Genomic DNA, 19,132 nt, shown 5'->3' on the forward strand with positions numbered 1-19,132 from the left:
CCAGGGGCTTCTGGAAATGGGTCAACAGGACCCTACTGTCAAGGGATTTCCTCGACATGGTCCTGATTTCCCACATTCCCAGACCCCACCGGCGGATCACCTTCAGAGCCGGGGTAGCATAAGCCGGGAGATGTCCATGTGGTGTTCGTAGGTCCTTCACCTGCCCTCCTGTCTCCCATTCCTGGAAGAAAGGCCGAAACCATCCCCTGCAGGAGAATACCCACGGAGGAGCCCTCTCTGTCCAGAGGTTGGCAATGTTGGTCTTAAGAAAGGTGTTCACTAAGAACACCACTGGGTTGACCATACCCAACCCACCTAGTCTCCTCGTGCGGTACGTGACCTCCCTCTTGATTAGGTTAAGCCTGTTCCCCCATAACAGTTGGAAGAACAGGCTATAGACCCGCGTCCAGAGAGATTCTGGCAAGATGCAGACGCTGCCCAAGTAAATTAACAAAGGAAGCAAATAACCCTTGGCCAGGCTGACCCTTTCCCTCAGGGTTAAAGACCAACCCTTCCACTGGTCCACCTTCTGGGCGGCAATCTTGAGCCTGCCTTCCCAATTTTGTTGGGGATAGTCCCCTGGGCCAAAATTGATGCCTAAGATCTTAGCGGAGGACTGGGGCCCTGGAAGGGTGTCCGGGAGATCAAAACTTGGATCTCCCCCTCCCAGCCAGAGACTCTCGCACTTTTCCCGGTTGATCATGGACCCGGATGCCTCCGAGTAGCGCACGACCTCAGACATGACCCAATCCGCCTCCTCTCTCGAGGATACAAAAAGGGAGACGTCGTCGGCGTACGCCACCACCCTCAGAGTGGCCCCCGGCTCCGCCCGGTCCATCCCGACTCCCACCAACGGTCCACGATCTACCCTCCTTAAGAAGGGATCGATCGCGAACACGTATAAGAGTGGGCTCAGAGGACAGCCCTGACGGACCCCGGAGCTCACCTCAAAAGAGTGACCAACCCAACCGTTCACGAGCGGGAAAGTCTCAGCCCCTTCATACAAGGTCTTTAACCAATTTACAAACCTCCCCGGCAGACCATACCTCAGAAGGACAGACCAGAGGTACTCATGATCCACCCGGTCAAAAGCCTTTGCCTGGTCTAAGGACAGCAAGTACCCCTTCCAGCGACCTGCAATGCCCTGCTCCACTGCCTCTCGGACACCGAGCACAGCACTAAAAGTACTGCGGCCTGGAACAGAACAGTGCTGAGCCCCCGAAAGGAGCCGGGGTGCAAACTTCACCAGCCGATTAAACAACACCTTTGCCAGAATCTTTCGGTCCGTATCGAGGAGCGCTATGGGACGCCAATTCTCGATATGGGACGGGTCCTTACCCTTTGACAAGATAATCAGGGCTGACTTCCTCATTGAACTGGGAAGAGCACCCGAGGAGAGGCACTCATTAAACACCTCAGTCAAGAGGGGGACCAAGGAGTCCCTAAAAGTCTTGTAAAACTCGGATGTTAAGCCATCCGGACCTGGCGATTTCTTGGGCCGGAGCCCATCAATGGCCAGTCTCACTTCCTCTTCCTTGATTACCTCGGCCAAAACATGAAGAGAGGGGTCATCTCCTGGCTCAGGAACAGTTTCAGCCAGGAAAGCCGACATCCCATCTCGATCCAGATCCCTCTTCCTCAAGAGGCGTGAGTAAAAGGACCTGACCACCTCCAGGATCCCTGATTTGGATCTGTTCAGGGAACCCGTACTGTCGATCAGTCCTGTCACCACCTTACAATTCACTGACATCTTACAGTTTCTGTAAGGGTCGGGCGAGCGGTACTTCCCGAAATCCCTCTCAAAAACCAAAGATGCGTGCCTATCATACTGACACCCCTTGAGTAAAGATTTCACTCTGGAGATTTCCTCTCGGTCACCTCCAGTCGAGACGAGCTGCTCGAGTTTCCTCCTCAGGTCTTGATACAAGCGATGCCTGTTCAGACTTCTGAGGCTCGAGAGCTGACGGAAGAACCCCGCCACCCTTTTCTTGAAGATCTCCCACCACTCAGACTTAGTACTACAGAGATCCAAAAGCGGTACCTGGCTCTGAAGAAAAGCCTCAAAGGATTGTCTCGCCTCCGCCTCTTCCAGAAGGGATGAATTTAGCTTCCACAGCCCTCTTCCCATCCGGGGGGTCTCTGTAACATTCAGAGAAAAGAAAATTAAACAGTGATCGGAGAACTCCACCTCAACGGCGGACACTGCAGAAAAGATGGCGTCCTCCTTCAAAAGAAACCTGTCTATTCTAGACCTACTGCTACCTCTATGAAAGGTGAAACCCTCGTGACCTGGGGTGTGCCGTATGTGGACATCCACCAGGCGAGCTTCACTAGCTAGACTATTTAGGGCTATGCTATCATAAGCCAGGCGGCCTCCGGGACCTCCCCTATCACGGGATCTCGTAATGGTGTTGAAATCCCCACCGAAGACCACCTGCCGGCTCGTAAAAAGAAAGGGCTTGATCTTCATGAAGAGACATTTACGGTCCCACTTAGACTGTGGGCCGTAGATGTTTATGAGCCGAAGCTCCTGTCCCCTCATGAAGACGTCTAAGACCAGGCACCTCCCCATTTCTATCTCAATAACCCGTCGGCATTCCACCTCAGCGGTCTTAAAAAGGACCGCCACCCCGCTATACGGCTCGGCCGCAAGAGACCAGTATGAGGGCCCACACCTCCACTCCTTTTTTGCCTTGTGGATGACCCCCATGTCCGTTAGTCTGGTCTCCTGCAAAAACAAAATTTCAGCCTCAAATCGGGTGAAAAAATCAAAGGCCGCAAATCTAGCCGCATCAGACTTTATGCTGGCGACATTAATCGACGCCAGAGTCAACGGGGTGAGTTCAGCCATCATGGGTGATTAAGTTAGACAGCCTTCTTCTTCCCCACCCCATCCTCTTTACTTTTCCCCCCCGAAGAAGGGACTGGATCGGACATATTCTTCCTCTTTAAAGAGGATGAGGTATCCATTTTATTGGTATCCTCGCCTCTGGGTTCTGGGTCAGTCCCCCCCCCAGAGGAAACAACGTCCCCCGGAGGACAGACTGCGCCGCCCCCCGAAAGCCCCCCAGGTGCCGCCCCCGGCCCCTCACCCTCGACCTCCGGCTCAGCAGAGTCCTCAAGGGCTTGGAACCGGTTGGAGAGGGCAATCAGAGGGGAGCCGGCGAGCCCTTCCGTTGGCACACCCACGGTCAGGGGAGGGGGCGAAGGACCAGAAGGCTTAACAACCTTCCTTTTCTTCTTCCCCCTTTTTTTGGTACGGTTTGCGTTACCACCCTGTTCTAATGTCGGCTGATCCGTGACCTCCTCATCCACACTTTCATACTGGGAGGAGTTGTCGGAGTCAGCCCTGTTGTCCTCCCTCTCCATCCTCCTGATCTCCTCGCACACTTCCGCCTCCCCCGGGGCCTCAGCGACAACAGCCGATGCCTCAGAGGGGGGAGCAGACATTACCCCAGTTGCCTGAGGCTCTCCCTGCCCCCCACCCCCGCGGCGCCTTTCCTGCCTCCTTTGGTAGGCAGGATTCCGGGCTCTGTCTTTCCTCACTGGCCCCTCAGCCCCTTCCCCGCCACCACCGCCTACCACGGCAGAGGTTGGACCGCCAGAGGTTTCCCCCCCACGGCCTCCCCCCACCCGGCCAGCAGCAGAATTAGAGAAAGAGCGAGGGCAGCGGCTGTACGGGTGACCTAGATCACCACACAGGTTACACCGAATATCCTTACAGGATGCAGCGAGATGGCCTACCCCGCCACACAAGGCACATTTCTGCACCTTGCAGCTTGCGCTGAAGTGGCGGGGATCACCGCACCTGTGACAGACCTTCGGCTGCCCCTGGTAGAAGATCAGGATCCGGTCCCTTCCAATGAACGCCGAGGAAGGGATGTGGGTGACAGTACCCCCTGAGACCTTCAACTTCATCATGAAGGTCCAGCCCCCTGACCAAATGCCAAATTCGTCCAGATTTTTTTTAGGGACGTCCGTGACTTCCCCATAGCGGGAAAGCCACGTCAGGATGTCAACACCAGAGAGTGACTCGTTACATGTTACAACGGTCACCCTCTTCACGCCATTTTGGCGAGACACCGCTTGTACAGCGAAGTCTCGCCAGCCGGGTTCCCCCTTCACCAGCTCGTAATTTGACCAGAAGAGCTCAAGCCCCTCTGGCCGCACGAAACTGATGTCAAAGAAGAGGGTGGCCGCAGGATGAATCAGGGCAAAGATGTCAACTACCCCAAAGCCCATCTTCAGGAGGAGCTCCACCACCCTACTCCTGGGTGGGCAAGCTTCACTGCCCCTCCAGCGAAGACGGACTACATTCCTCCTCGCCACCCCCTGCCCGGCTGTCGGGAGGGACCATACGGTTTCCCCCTCCCTTCTATCTTGGAAGGCGGCCAGGCCATGTCTCTCCAGCCAGAAAGACAGGTCCACCTCTCTTCCCTCTACCTGGATCGACCGCTCTCCGTTTTTTAGGGCTTCCAGAAAACGGCGCTGCAAAACGCTGTCCCCGGAACCCAGAGGCGAGGAGACCCCCCGAGCCCCCCGTGAACCCCCTGGAGCCCCAGCCACCACCCTCGCAAAAGAAAGGGGGAGGGGAGCGACTGGGGGGGCAGATGGACCAGCCTCCCCCCCACCCCCCACCCCCCACATCCATACCATCATCCGCACCACCATCCGTACCACTATCCACACCCGCAACATTTGTGACACCACTCGTACCCACCCCCACTTCCTCAACACACAGCACACCATCTATACCGTCATTTATATCCCCAGTCGCCGCGGCCACATTCACCTCAGTATTATTTTTATTATTATTATTAACAGTATGTTTTTTTTTCTCTTTAACTTTCCCTCCTGCTGGGGGCCCCTGCTGCATGCTTCCTGGTGCAGCTTTACTGTTTACTTTTCTCAGGGGTGCCGCTGCCCCTTTAAGGCCCGTAGAGCAGAGCTGAACAGTCATTCCGCTCTGCCCAAGCTCAGGAGCAGCAGCACCTCCCGAGCCCTCTGCAGCGACCTTTTTTTTTTCTTTGTTATCCGGAGCAGGGCCGGACTCTGCCTCCGGACCCTGCTCCACACCGGGACTACGGGTAGCCATAACTTCAGGCACCGGAGCCCCCGCACCACCAGATGACGGTAAGTGGGCAGGGGACCCCGGCACCCCCTTGCCGGCCTTAACTGCCGCAGCACTGTTATTTTTTTGAGTGGGCGGAGCCACTCGCGGCTGACCCGCCGAGGCCACGCCCCCTCCTCTGGACACAGCACCAGTAGGCGGGGCCGCAGCCGCACAGGCCACGCCCCCTCCACCGGCCGCGTTCACAGCGGGGGGTCCCGCGATCACAGCGGGGGGTCCCGCGATCACAGCGGGGGGTCCCGCGACCACCGAGGCTGCGCCCCCCCCGCCGGCAACCACAGAGGCGGGTGGGACAGCAGCCGAGGAGGGCACACCCCCCCCGCATGCCACAACCACAGCGGGCCGGGCAACACTCGGGGAGGCCACGCCCCCCTCACGGGCCCCAGGCACAGGCATGGAGGGGACAACTGGGGCCGCAGCTGGGGAAGCCACGCCCCCCGACGCCACCCGCACTGGAGACCCCGGGGTACGCCCAGGGCCCCCCACGGTACTGACACCAAGGGGCATAGCTCCCGCACCAGCCGCCACCACCGCTGAACCCCTCAGCACAGGCCACTCCCCCTCGGCGTCCAGTGGTGGCGGGGCCCCCGGCACGGATCCATCACTGGCTCCGCACACGGGGGTCCCCGACCTGGCCACGGACACCGGCAGGGGAGCGACCAGCACCTTGCACTGTGTCTTAGCTTTAAACGCGCCCTTTCCTGATCCCCGGGCCCCCGAAAAAGATCCAGCCTTATGAGCGGATCCGCATGTGGGGGACCCGGACACCCCAGCTCTCGCCGCCGGAGATGCGGCCCCGGCTGACTGCACACCAGGTGCCGGGCCAGCCCCCCTTGCCACAGGGGACTTGGCCCGAGCACCTCCACCACAAACACTACCACCGGCACCGCACTCCATATCACTGCCCGAATCAGAACTACCACCACCAGGCATGGCACTCCGATCCGGGCAGACTTTCCTCTCCCCGCTCCCTCGCTGCGGACCCACAACAGGGCCCGAGCCGGGGTGGGTAGCGGGTTCCGCACAACGGGACAGGGGAACCCCGGAAAGGGGGACGTAGACCAATTTCTCTACAACGGACTCCTTTTTCGCCTTCTTCCGTTTTTTCCCCCTCCCGGTTGCCCCATCCTCGCAGACCTCGTCCCCAAACAACAGCTCGCCAAACCGTGCTGGGGACTCGATCTGCCGCACTTGCTGCAGGATGAGGCAGCCCCCCTGACTGCTGGTACCACCACCATCCTCCCCCTCGCTCCCGCTTTCCTCCGAGTTACTGGAGTCCGACGGGAGGGCCACTTGCTCAGGGGCTATCCCGCTATACGATACCTGGGTGCTGTTACTCCCCAGGCCTTCAGGTGGATATGGCGCAGATGGACCGCCATCTTCCTCCTCCTCCTCCTCTTTCTCCACCTGGTAGGGGTCTCCTGACCCCTCAGGAGACCCACCGGTCATGGCCCTAAACCGGTCTTCGTTGCGCAATTTCTCCTCGAAGGGGCCGCTTCCCGCCAGGATCTCCGCTCTACGCTGTTCCAGGGAGTTTATCGACCCCTTCAGCCTCTCCACCGTGGCGGAGACCTCAGCTCTTCTTGAGGCAGGGAGCCGGCACTTTGCAGTTGCCCTGGCTCCCTTCAACTCCTCCCGGAGTAGCCTCAGCTTCTTGGCGGCCTCCCCGTATTCGTAGAGGTGCGCGTGTATCCGGGAGCCGTAGTTGGTGATCGGCTCCCCTGCCACCTTAGAGCCCCATATCAGGGGGCCCACCGCCACACCTCTACTGGCCGCCTCTCCTCCTCCAGGAGGAGGAACCGCCACGGCCTCGGCCTTAGGGGCCCCGGTCTTCTGGGGCCTGCGGCCCCCCGAGCTCTTACTGTTTTTTCCCATGGCTTTCTGCTCCTGGGACTGGCTGGATAACACACGGGGCCTCCCGATGATTTGCAAGGCCTCCCACCCCCAGCCGGCTTGCACCGGGGGGTGGGAGCCAGGGGCTCAGCCCCGAAGCTCAGTCCCAGGAACAGTCCTTGCTTCCTGGGAAGGGGCAGGCAAAGAGTCCCAGATGAAAAAATCTCCCTTCCCAGGAGCTCCTTCCTCACAGCAGCCAACACCCAGACCCAGAGTGACTCCGCCCACCAAATCGGACCCAGAGTGGCCTCACCTCTTTAGGGGCTACAACTACCAAGCCAGCGCCTGAGGGGCACCCAAGTGTGAAAGTCTTGCAGGGGCAGCCCGGGCACCATTCCAAAGCACTATCTGTAGTTCCTTCAGGAAATACCCATCTAGTTCTTATTATTATAGTGCTTTGGAACAAAGCACTATACTGTTATTCCACCGTGGTAAACTTCTTCTTATTCTTATTATTCAGTCCGCACGTAATGCGGCCCGAACCGCTAAACTCACAGACTCCAGTGAGGTGTCATTTCGAAGCCAGCGTTCCTGAGAGGTGTGCTAAGTATTTTTCGTGTCGATCGGATTTGTAGTTTTTGCGCAATTTGTGTTTGAAAAAAGTCTTTCAATGCGTTTCAATGGAGAAATTTTCCTATACGTTTATAATGGGCTGGTTTCTGAGGCAATTTCTAAAAATAACTGCCACCTGGCTGATTAGCTCATTGATATGCGCAGTCAGACACAGTTACTATGCCAACTCCTATGAAATCTACATCAGCTCACCAGGTCACAAGTTTTGTCAGATAATATCAGCTCTTAAAGTGACAGTACAGCACAATTCCAAACCACTATCCGTAGTCTTATGATTATTAGACTGTGGCCCGATTCTAACTCATCGGGTATTCTAGAATATGCATGTCCACGTAGTATATTGCACAGCCACGCAGTATACAGTGCAGAGCCGTGCAGTACACAGCGCAGAGCCGCGCAGTACACAGTGCAGAGCCGCGCAGTACACAGCGCAGAGCCGCGCAGTATAAAGCGCAGAGCCGCGCAGTACACAGCGCAGAGCCGCGCAGTACACAGCGCAGAGCCGCGCAGTATAAAGCGCAGAGCCGTGCAGTACACAGCGCAGAGCCGCGCAGTACACAGCGCAGAGCCGTGCAGTACACAGCGCAGAGCCGCGCAGTATAAAGCGCAGAGCCGTGCAGTACACAGCGCAGAGCCGCGCAGTACACAGCGCAGAGCCGTGCAGTACACAGCGCAGAGCCGCGCAGTATAAAGCGCAGAGCCGTGCAGTACACAGCGCAGAGCCGTGCAGTACACAGCGCAGAGCCGCGCAGTACACAGCGCAGAGCCATGCAGTACACAGCGCAAAGCCGCGCAGTATAAAGCGCAGAGCCGCGCAGTATAAAGCGCAGAGCCGCGCAGTACACAGCGCAGAGCCGAGCAGTACACAGCGCAGAGCCGCGCAGTAGACAGCGCAGAGCCGTGCAGTACAGAGCGCAGAGCCGCACAGTATAAAGCGCAAAGCCGCGCAGTATACCGCGCAGAGCCGCGCAGTACACAGCGCAGAGCCGCGCAGTACACAGCGCAGAGCCGCGCAGTACACAGCGCAGAGCCGCGCAGTACACAGCGCAGAGCCGCGCAGTACACAGCGCAGAGCCGAGCAGTACACAGCGCAGAGCCGCGCAGTACACAGCGCAGAGCCGCGCAGTACACAGCGCAGAGCCGCGCAGTATACAGCGCAGAGCTGCGCAGTACACAGCGCAGAGCCGCGCAGTACAGAGCGCAGAGCCGCACAGTATAAAGCGCAGAGCCGCGCAGTACACAGCGCAGAGCCGCGCAGTACACAGCGCAGAGCCACGCAGTACACAGTGCAGAGCCGCACAGTACACAGCACAGAGCCGCGCAGTACACAGCGCAGAGCCACCCAGTATACAGCGCAGAGCCGCGCAGTACGCAGCGTAGAGCCACGCAGTATGCAGCGCAGAGCCGCGCAGTATACAGCGCTGAGCCGCGTAGTATACAGCGCAGAGCCCCGCAGTATACAGTGCAGAGCCCCGCAGTATACAGCGCAGACACGCGCAGTACACAGCACGGACACGCGCAGTACACAGCGCAGAGCCGCGCAGTACACAGCGCAGAGCCGCGTAGTATACAGCGAAGAGCCACGCAGTATATAGCGCAGAGCCGCGCAGTACAAAGCGCAGAGCTGCGCAGAGCTGCGCAGTATACAGCGCAGAGCCGCGCAGTATACAGCGCAGAACGCGCAGTACACAGTGCAGAGCCGCGCAGTACACAGCGCAGAGCCGTGCAGTACACAGCGCAGAGCCGCGCAGTACACAGCGCAGAACCACGCAGTATACAGCGCAGAGCCGCGTAGTATACAGCGCAGAGCCGCGTAGTATACAGCGCAGAGCCACGCAGTATACAGCACAGAGCCACGCAGTATACAGCGCAGAGCCACGTAGTTATACTGCCCAGTCACGTAGTATATTGTCCAGTCACATAGTATACTGCATATCCCTGTTAAAAAAAAAAATTAAAATAAAAAAGTTACATACTCACCTCCTGGAGCGGCCGGTATCTGATGGTTGTTGCACCTCCTAGAGCGGCCGGTACACGATGCTTGTTGCACCTGGAGTGGCCGGTACCCGATGCTTGTTGCGCGCTCCGGTCCCAAGAGTGCATTGCGGTCTCACGAGATGATGACGTAGCGGTGTTGTGAGACAGAAAGACGGAAGTGCCCTTAGATAATTAGATAGTAGATTACCCCGCTCACCAATTCGGAACCCGAGAGGCCCGGCCCACCAAATCGGACCCCGAGGGGCCCGGCCCACCAAATCGGACCCAGAGTGACCCCGCCCCCTAAATCAGACCCAGAGTGACCCCGCCCACCAAATCGGACCCAGAGTGGCTCCGCCCACCAAATCGGACCCAGAGTGACCCCTTCCACCAAATCAGACCCAGAGTGACCCCTTCCACCAAATCGGACCCAGAGTGACCCCTTCCACCAAATCGGGCCCAGAGTGACCCCGCCCACCAAATCGGACCCAGAGTGACCCCACCCACCAAATCGGACCCTGAGGTGCCCAGCCCACCAAATCAGACCCTGAGGTGCCCAGCCCACCAAATCGGACCGAGTGACCCCACCCACCAAATTGGTCCCTAAGGTGCCCCGCCCACCAAATCGGACCCAGAGTGGCTCCGCCCACCGAATCGGACCCAGAGTGGCCGCGCCCACAGAATCGGACCAAAAGTGACCCCGCCCACCGAATCGGACCTAGATTTACCCCGCCCACAAAATCAGACCCAGATTGACCCAACCCACCAAATCGGACCGCCTGAGGGGCACCCAAGTGTGAAAGTCTTGCAGGGGCAGCCCGGGCACCATTCCAAAGCACTATCTGTAGTTCCTTCAGGAAATACCCATCTAGTTCTTATTATTATTCAGTCCGCACGTAATGCGGCCCGAACCGCTTCACTCACAGACTCCAGTGAGGTGTCATTTCGAAGCCAGCGTCCCCAAGTATTTTTTGTGTCGATCGGATTTGTAGTTTTGGCGCAATTTGCGTTTGAAAATGTTTTTTCCCCTCATTGTAATGCATTTCAATAGGGAAATTTTCCCATAGGTTATAATGGCCGGGTTTCTGAGGCAATTTGAAATGTACCTGCCACCTGGCTGATTAGCTCATTGATATGCGCAGTCAGGCCCAGTTACTATGCCAACGCCTGCGAACTGTACATGACCACACCAGCACAGTTTTCCCAGATAATATCAGCTCTTAAAGTGATAGCACAGCACAATTTCAAAGCACTATCTGTAGTCTTATTATAATTATTGCCCCGCTCACCAAATCGGACCCAGAGTGGCGCCGCCCGCCAAATCGGACCCAGAGTGGCGCCGCCCGCCAAATCGGACCCAGAGTGGCGCCGCCCGCCAAATCGGACCCAGAGTGGCGCCGCCCGCCTAATCGGACCCAGAGTGGCGCCGCCCGCCAAATTGGACCCAGATTGGCGCCGCCCGCCAAATTGGACCCAGATTGGCGCCGCCCGCCAAATCGGACCCAGAGTGGCGCCGCCCGCCAAATCGGACACAGTGTGGCGCCGCCAACCAAATCGGACCCAGAGTGGCGGCGCCCGCCAAATCGGACCCAGAGTGGCGCCGCCCGCCAAATCGGACCCAGATTGGCGCCGCCCGCCAAATCGGACCCAGAGTGGCGCCGCCCGCCAAATCGGAAACAGTGTGGCGCCGCCAACCAAATCGGACCCAGAGTGGCGCCGCCCTCCAAATCGGACCCAGAGTGGCGCCGCCCGCCAAATCGGACCCAGAGTGGCGCCGCCCGCCAAATCGGACCCAGAGTGGCGCCGCCCGCCAAATCGGACCCAGAGTGGCGCCGCCCGCCAAATCGGACCCAGAGTGGCGCCGCCCACCAAATCGGACCCAGAGTGGCGCCGCCCGCCAAATCGGACCCACAGTGGCGCCGCCCGCCAAATCGGACCCAGAGTGGCGCCGCCCGCCAAATCGGACCCAGAGTGGCGTCACCCGCCAAATCGGACCCAGAGTGACCCGGGCCACCAACTCAGACCCAGAGTGACCCGGGCCACCAAATCGGACCCAGAGTGACCCGGGCCACCAAATCGGACCAAGTGTGACCCGGCCCACCAAATCGGACCCAGAGTGACCCGGCCCACCAAATCGGACCCAGAGTGACCCGGGCCACCAAATCGGACCCAGAGTGACCCGGGCCACCAAATCGGACCCAGAGTGACCCGGGCCACCAAATCGGACCCAGAGTGACCCGGGCCACCAAATCGGACCCAGAGTGACCCGGGCCACCAAATCGGACCCAGAGTGACCCGGGCCATGAAATCGGACCCAGAGTGACCCGGGCCACCAAATCGGACCCAGAGTGACCCCGCCCCCCAAATCGGACCCAGAGTGACCCCGCCCCCCAAATCGGACCCAGAGTGGCCTCAACCCTGAGGGGCTACAACTACCAAACCAGCGCCTGAGGGGCACCCAAGTGTGAAAGTCTTGCAGGGGCAGCCCGGGCACCATTCCAAAGCACTATCTGTAGTTCCTTCAGGAAATACCCATCTAGTTATAATTACAGTGTACATATACTGGTATATACAGGATACTATCTAGCTTTCATTTATCATCATAAAGTTGCTTTTTCAGGCAGTCTGTAATTAGCCAAAGGAGTAGCAGGCAGAGACATGTCATAAAAGCAGCCGTATGACAATAGGTTTATAGAGTAGCTCCATCCCCTAATGGTAAATGCATGCAATTTATTTTAGACACCGGCATAACCTCTATGTTTTCTAAGCAGAAAATATTTCAGGAAGTCATCGGCGGTATTTTATTTAAAGCATCTTCTTTGGCATCTTTATGTGTTGACTTTTCCACCTAAAGGCCCCGTCTCATTTACCAACGATCACGACCAGCGATATGACCTGGCCGTGATCGTTGGTAAGTCGCTGTGTGGTCGCTGGGGAGCTGTCACACAGACCGCTCTCCCCAGCGACCAACGATCAGGGGAACGACTTCGGCATCGTTGAAACTGTCTTCAACGATGCCGAAGTCCCCCTGCAGCACCCGGGTAACCAGGGTAAACATCGGGTTACTAAGCGCAGGGCCGCGCTTAGTAACCCGATGTTTACCCTGGTTACCAGCGTAAATGTAAAAAAAAACAAACACTACATACTCGCCTTTCGGTGTCCAGGTCCCTTGCCGTCTGCTTCCTGCTCTGACTGAGCCGCCGTACACTGAGAGCAGAGCGCAGCGGTGACGTCACTGCTGTGCTCTCACTTCTCACTGTACGGCCGGGAGTCAGTGAGAGCAGGAAGCAGACGGCAAGGGACCTGGACACCGAAAGGCGAGTATGTACTGTTTGTTTTTTTTTACATTTACGCTGGTAACCAGGGTAAACATCGGGTTACTAAGCGCGGCCCTGCGCTTAGTAACCCGATGTTTACCCTGGTTACCAGTGAAGACATCGCTGGATCGGTGTCACACACACCGATTCAGCAATGTCAGCGGGGCCTCAACGACCAAAAAAAGGTCCAGGCCATTCCGACACGACCAGCGATCTCGCAGCAGGGGCCTGATCGCTGGTACGTGTCACACATAGCGAGATCGCTATGGAGGTCGCTGTTGCGTCACAAAACTTGTGACTCAGCAGCGATCTCGCTAGCGATCTCGCTATGTGAGACGGGGCCTTTAGCCTTTTTTTTTTTATTAAACTAGTGAGCAGTTTCCAAAGCAGCTGAAGACTGGTCAGGTTATTTGTTTTAGTGTTTTAGCTGCTTTACATTCTTCAGATCCTGAAGTGATTAAAAAGGAGCTAAAAAAAGGCTGAATAAATGCACAATAATTAGTTCTGTCTTTGCGGTGCATATGTATATATATATGTTTTAGCATTTTTAGCGCCTATAGAAGAAAATTTTAGGTAGAGTCCACCAGAAAATGACGTCCTTTACACATAGCCTTAACGGTTAAATGTCCCTCATCTATTAATGAATTTCTCTGAATCTACTGTCCTTTGCACGACAGATTTACAGTATGGTAGGGATCAACATGCAACCAATTCCTAAGAAGAGTAAGATTGCACGTAAGTGTATGTACCTTAAGGAACGATTGTGGTATTTCTGAGGTTCTGATCTGAAGGATATTCCCCAAGAAGGGCAGAGGTGTAGGTCCTGGAGGTAGGCCCTTCTGTTTGACCCTACCCCACCATTTAATGAGATAAATAAGGAGGTTGACTCCAGTAGCCAGGAGAAGCGTTGATGACATGTTCAGATCCATCCTGAGCCCCGGTGTCTATAGCCCAGTCTGTCCTCTGTCCTGTGTATTTATATTCGGACAGGAACATGGCATCATTCCCACATGTTATCAGCGAGAACAGGTTGGGTGAGTGTAAAGTGCAGTTACAGCTGAATTACACAATATTTTCAGTCTTGCTGAGAGGGATGTCTCATTTTGGCGTGATTTTAGAGTGCTTTTGTAATCAGGCGTTGCATCCACCCCTCTCACAGCAGACATTGCAATGGGGGAATACTGCAGCTGGATCCTCCTCCTCCCCCGCTCTTTGGCTACTAAACACATTTTCTGATTACTGAGTCCATTTGAAAAAAAGTCATATACTGTATCGATTTGACTTTACCAAAATATACCCAATTATCTAAACCAAAATAGTAATACTACAATAGCCTGGATTTATTAATTGGTTGCAGAAATCTCCATATGAATTATATCGTATACTGATAAACAGCAGAAGAGGTGGAAAGAAACTAATGGGATGATCATCTAAGAAATCAGCACAACTCCTGCTTGCTACTGGACTGTGTGCTCCTGCTTGATTGAAGGTTCGAGCCAACCGCATGATCGTGACCCTGAACCAAATAGTGCATTCTACATGGTGCCCCTGAACACACAGGGACACTGAAACTAGCCAGAACTAGTGAAGTTGACCAACTTTGCAGAAGAACTTGCAACCTCTAAAGCAAAAAGGCTATAAGCACTCATAGTCTTCAAGACCGGCCACCTCAGATAGACTGGATCACTGGCCAGTAGCCCACACAATGGGATTACCATGGTGTGTGTACACACAGCCCTGTGGGGGGAGGGGAACTCTGTGTGCCCTGGATATCAGGCATCACAGCATACAGACTCCTATTATGTGGATCTGCACAATGTGGGTGAGTGGGGGGTTTCTTGGAAGGCAGAGACACAAATGCTTAGGGGCGTAGTGTAAATACTACCCTATAGCCACTGTAAGGCATCTGCAGAGGTCCCTTATACAGTTACAGGCATTGCATATATTTTTATACATCACCAATAAAAACTGCAATTTTATTTGCTCTTGCACTTTTATTCTCCAAATAAACATAAGTTAACATGATCATGTCAACTACATCATTGACTTGCATTGGTCAGTGTGCTGTTTGCATGGCCTTTTTACATACGATCACATGATGTGCCTATCTTTGTTTTTTTGTTTTGTTTTTTTAAATCCAACATGATCTGAGAGTGATGTTTTTTATTGTGGTGTTTACTATGCACAATAATAATGTGTAAATGTGCATATTTTATAATATTGTGTTTCATATGCATATACACGAATATACACTGCTCAAAAAACAAAGGGAACACTAAAATACCACATCCTAGATATCACTGAATAAAATATCCTTGTAAATCTTTATTCACTGCATAGTGAAAAGCGTTGAGAACAATAAAACATAAAAATTATCAATGTAAATCAAGATTAATATCTCACGGAGGCCTGGATTTGGAACGATACTCAAAATTAAAGTGGAAAATCAAATTACAGACTGATCCAACTTCAGTGGAAATGCCTCAAAACAAGTAAATGATGCTCAGTAGTGTGTGTGTTGCCTCCACGTGCTTGTATAACCGCCCTACAATGCCTGGGCATGCTCCTGATGAGGTGGCGGATGGTCTCCTGAGGAATCTCCTCCCAGACCTGGACTAAAGCATCTGCCAATGCCTGGACAGTCTGTGGTGCAACGTGACATTGATGGATGGAGCGAGACATGATGTCCCAGATGTGTTCAATCTGATTCAGGTCTGGGGACTGGGCGGGCCAGTCCATAGCTTCAATGCCTTCATCTTGCTGGAACTGCTGACACACTTCAGCCACATGATGTCTGGCATTGTACTGCATTAGGAGGAACCCAGGGCCAACCGCACCAGCATATGGTCTCACAAGGGGTCTGAGGATCTCATCTCAGCACCTAATGGCAGTCAGGCTACCTCTGGCAAGCCCAAGAAGGGCTGTGCGGCCCTCCAAAGAAATGCCAGCCCTCACCAATACTGACCCTCTTCCAAAGCGGTCATGCTGAATGATTCTGCAGGCAGCAGATTGCTCTTCACGGCACCTCCAAACTCTGTCACATCTGTCACATGTGTTCAGTGTGAACCTGCTTTCATCTGTGAAGAGCACAAGGTGCCAGTGGCGAATTTGCCAATCCTGGTGTTCTGTGTCAATGCCAAGCACCTTGCATGTTGTTGGGCTGTGTGCACAACCCCTATCTGTGGACGTCGGGCACTCAGACCATCCTCATGGAGTTGGTTTCTAACCGTTTGTGCAGACAAATGCACATTTGTGGCATGCTGGATGTCATTTTACAGGGCTCTGGCAGTGCTGCTCCTGTTCCTCCGTGCACAAAGGCTGAGGTGGCGGTCCTGCTGCTGAGGTGTTGCCCTCATACGGCCCCCTCCATGCCTCCTGGTGTACTGGCCTGTCTCCTGGTAGTGTCTCCAGCCTCTGGACACTACACTGACAGACACAGCAAACCTTCTTGAAACAGCTCGCATTGATGTGCCATCCTGGATGAGCTACACTACCTGAGCCACTTGTGTGAGTTGTAGAGTCCGTCTCATGCTACCACGAATGTGAAAGCATGACCAACATTCAAAAGTGACCAAAACATCAGCCAGAAAGCATTGGTGCTGAGTCGTGGTCTGTGGTCCCCACCTGCAGAATCACTCCTTTATTGAGTGTGTCTTGTTAATTGCCAATAAATTCCATCTGTTGTCTATTCCATTTGTACAACAACATGTGAAATTGATTGTCAAACAGTTTTGCTTCCTAAGTGGACAGTTTGATTTCACAGAAGTTTGATTTACTTGGAGTTGTATTCTGTTGTTTAAGTGTTCCCTTTTTTTTGAGCAGTGTACTTGTTAGGGCTTCCTCACACGAACATATCTTCTGTTATGTGAGAGAATTAGATCACATTCAGGTGACACTCGTCTCAAACTCTGTCAGAGTGTCTGAGAGTTACCTGATTAGGATCCGATTTTCTTGCATGAAAGAAGCATAAGTCAGATGTAGAGAAGACGGAGAACTTCATTTCTCCATCTCCATTGTCTCTGTGCACGTGCTTCCGACTGCCCTCAGCTGACATAAGATTGCTGTCCGATGTTTCACATGCACCCATAGATTTTTATGGGTGCGTGAGTGATCAGAAAAACACTCACAGTCATAAATGTCCACAGAAAAGTTGCCCTGAAGGAAATTTGCCTACACAGAAATTTTCCCACACAGAAAAATGCCCCACACAGAAAATTGCCAACACGGAAAATTGTCCACAGAAAAAAGCCCACAGGAAGGAATGCCTACAGGAAAATTGCCCACAAGGAAAATTGTCGAAAAAGTAAATTGCCCACTCAGAAAACTGCCCACACGGATAACTGCCCGCACGAAAAATTGCCCAGATGGACAAAATAACAAAATAACATTTATCACCTTTCCCCCGACTTGTAATATGTTATATAGCTCCAAATCCTGTATACAGTGTGACCACAGTTGTACAGACATGTGCCCAATTTTCCGTGTGTGAATACAGTCTTAGCCCTCTTTAACCCCTGCCAATTTACATTTTTGTATTTCTGCTATTTCCTCCTCTTGTACTCAGATCCATAACTCTTATTTTTCTGTCCACATTGGCCTGTGAGGGCTTCTTTCATGTGGGACAGGTTGTACTTTTGTATGACATCATTTATTTTACCACATAGTGTACTGGAAAATGGGAAAAAAATTCCAAGTATGGTAAATTATGGAAAAAACGCAAATCTGACATTTTTTTTTGGAATTGCTTTTACAGTATACATTTTGTAGTAAAAATTACCATGCAATATGATCCTCCTCATCAATGTGATTACGGCAATACCCAACACATCCAATTTTATAAATGTTATAGTGGTGAAAGAAAATCTGAAGTTTGCAAAAAAAAATGTTTGGGTTTGGGACACCATTTTTATTTTTCTGCCGATAGAGCTGTCTGATGGCTTATTTTTTGTGGGGTGAGACAACATTTTTACTAGTGACCTTTTGATCACTTACTATAGCCTTTTTTGTAGACTTGCGGAGATCAAAAAACGTAACTTTGGTGTTCTTGAATTTTTTCCTTTTACAGTGTTTTATGGCTGCGGTGAGGCAGGGTTCCAGGAGGCAGGGTCACTGCTGCAGGAAACTGGCAGTGGCAGCAGAAGTGGAACAATGTTAAGTGTTTGGCAGTGCGAGGCTGAGGCAGGTTCCAAGCATTTAGAAAATGTCGGGAGTCCCCTCATTTCCCATCCTTTTCACTTCAGAAAAATGGCTGACGGAGGCAACACATGAGCAGATTGAGATCACGTCTCCAGATATCTCAATCTGCGCATGTGCCTCCACTGGCGACCATTTTCCTGAAATCCAACACAGTGAAAGGGATGGGAAGTGCAGGGACTCCTGACATTTTCTGAAAGCCCATGTCCGCTGCAGCCTCACACTGCCAAACACCCCCTCCTCCCAGACCGGGATCTATAGCATTGCGCCACTCTTGCTGCCGCTGCCAGCTTCATGTAGAAGCGACCCTGCCTCCTGGGACCCCACTCCATTGCAGTGGACCCCCCAGTAAGCTACCATATTAGCTGACTATAAGATGCACCACCATTTATGAAAAAACTTTTTCCCATTTTCTTCCCCTAATTTTGGGGTGCGTATTATGGTCTTGTGCATATTATAATTCACAATATACAGCATGTGTCTTTTAAAAAAAAAATTAATACATTATTTTCAGCAGGGAAAAGGGGAGTGATTTGAACTTGTAGCTTTCTGAGTTTTTTTTATTTTTTACTGTTACTGTTAGCCCTCTTAGGGACTTGAGGTTACTGTAGTCTGATTGCTTGTGCTATTAACAGTGGTGGCTGTATGTACCAGAAACCACAGTCTCCTTTGAAGCCCGGCCATATGAATGGTTTCAAAGGAGCTCCATAATGACAGGCAAAGAGGCCATCAGCTGACTTCCGGCTGTCATGATAACCCATCGAGAAGCCACGATCACATCAGTGGTCTGCTGACAGACGGAGAAAATTATGCACGCGGTAGCATCTGCGTGTGTTAAATGCTGCTGTATTGATAGTGGCATTTAACAGGTTAACAATCGTGATTGTTAGCGGCATGTCCTCACTGTTATACATAGCTATCACCTGCCGGGTATGGGTGGACTCGCTGGGGGAACCCGCTTCATACACCCGCTTCCGATATGCGTCATACATGTACGGTGAATGTAGTGAAAGGGTTAATAAACTGTTTTAAACTATTTTAATAAACT

At 53.4% G+C, this 19,132-nt stretch overlaps 1 protein-coding gene across 1 annotated transcript in view; it reads right to left on the bottom strand.

Annotated features, from left to right (window-relative positions):
• LOC143805897 (cytochrome P450 2G1-like) overlaps positions 1-13,820 on the bottom strand; it is a 93,147-nt gene extending 79,327 nt beyond the window's left edge. Inside the window, exon 1 of the mRNA XM_077285647.1 lies at positions 13,641-13,820. Within this exon, the coding sequence (XP_077141762.1) occupies positions 13,641-13,820 (180 nt within the window). The remainder of the gene's footprint in view (positions 1-13,640) is intronic.
• Between the last annotated feature and the right edge of the window lie 5,312 nt (positions 13,821-19,132).

Source organism: Ranitomeya variabilis, chromosome 2 (assembly GCF_051348905.1).
Source record: "Ranitomeya variabilis isolate aRanVar5 chromosome 2, aRanVar5.hap1, whole genome shotgun sequence".
Lineage (NCBI taxonomy): Eukaryota > Metazoa > Chordata > Amphibia > Anura > Dendrobatidae > Ranitomeya > Ranitomeya variabilis.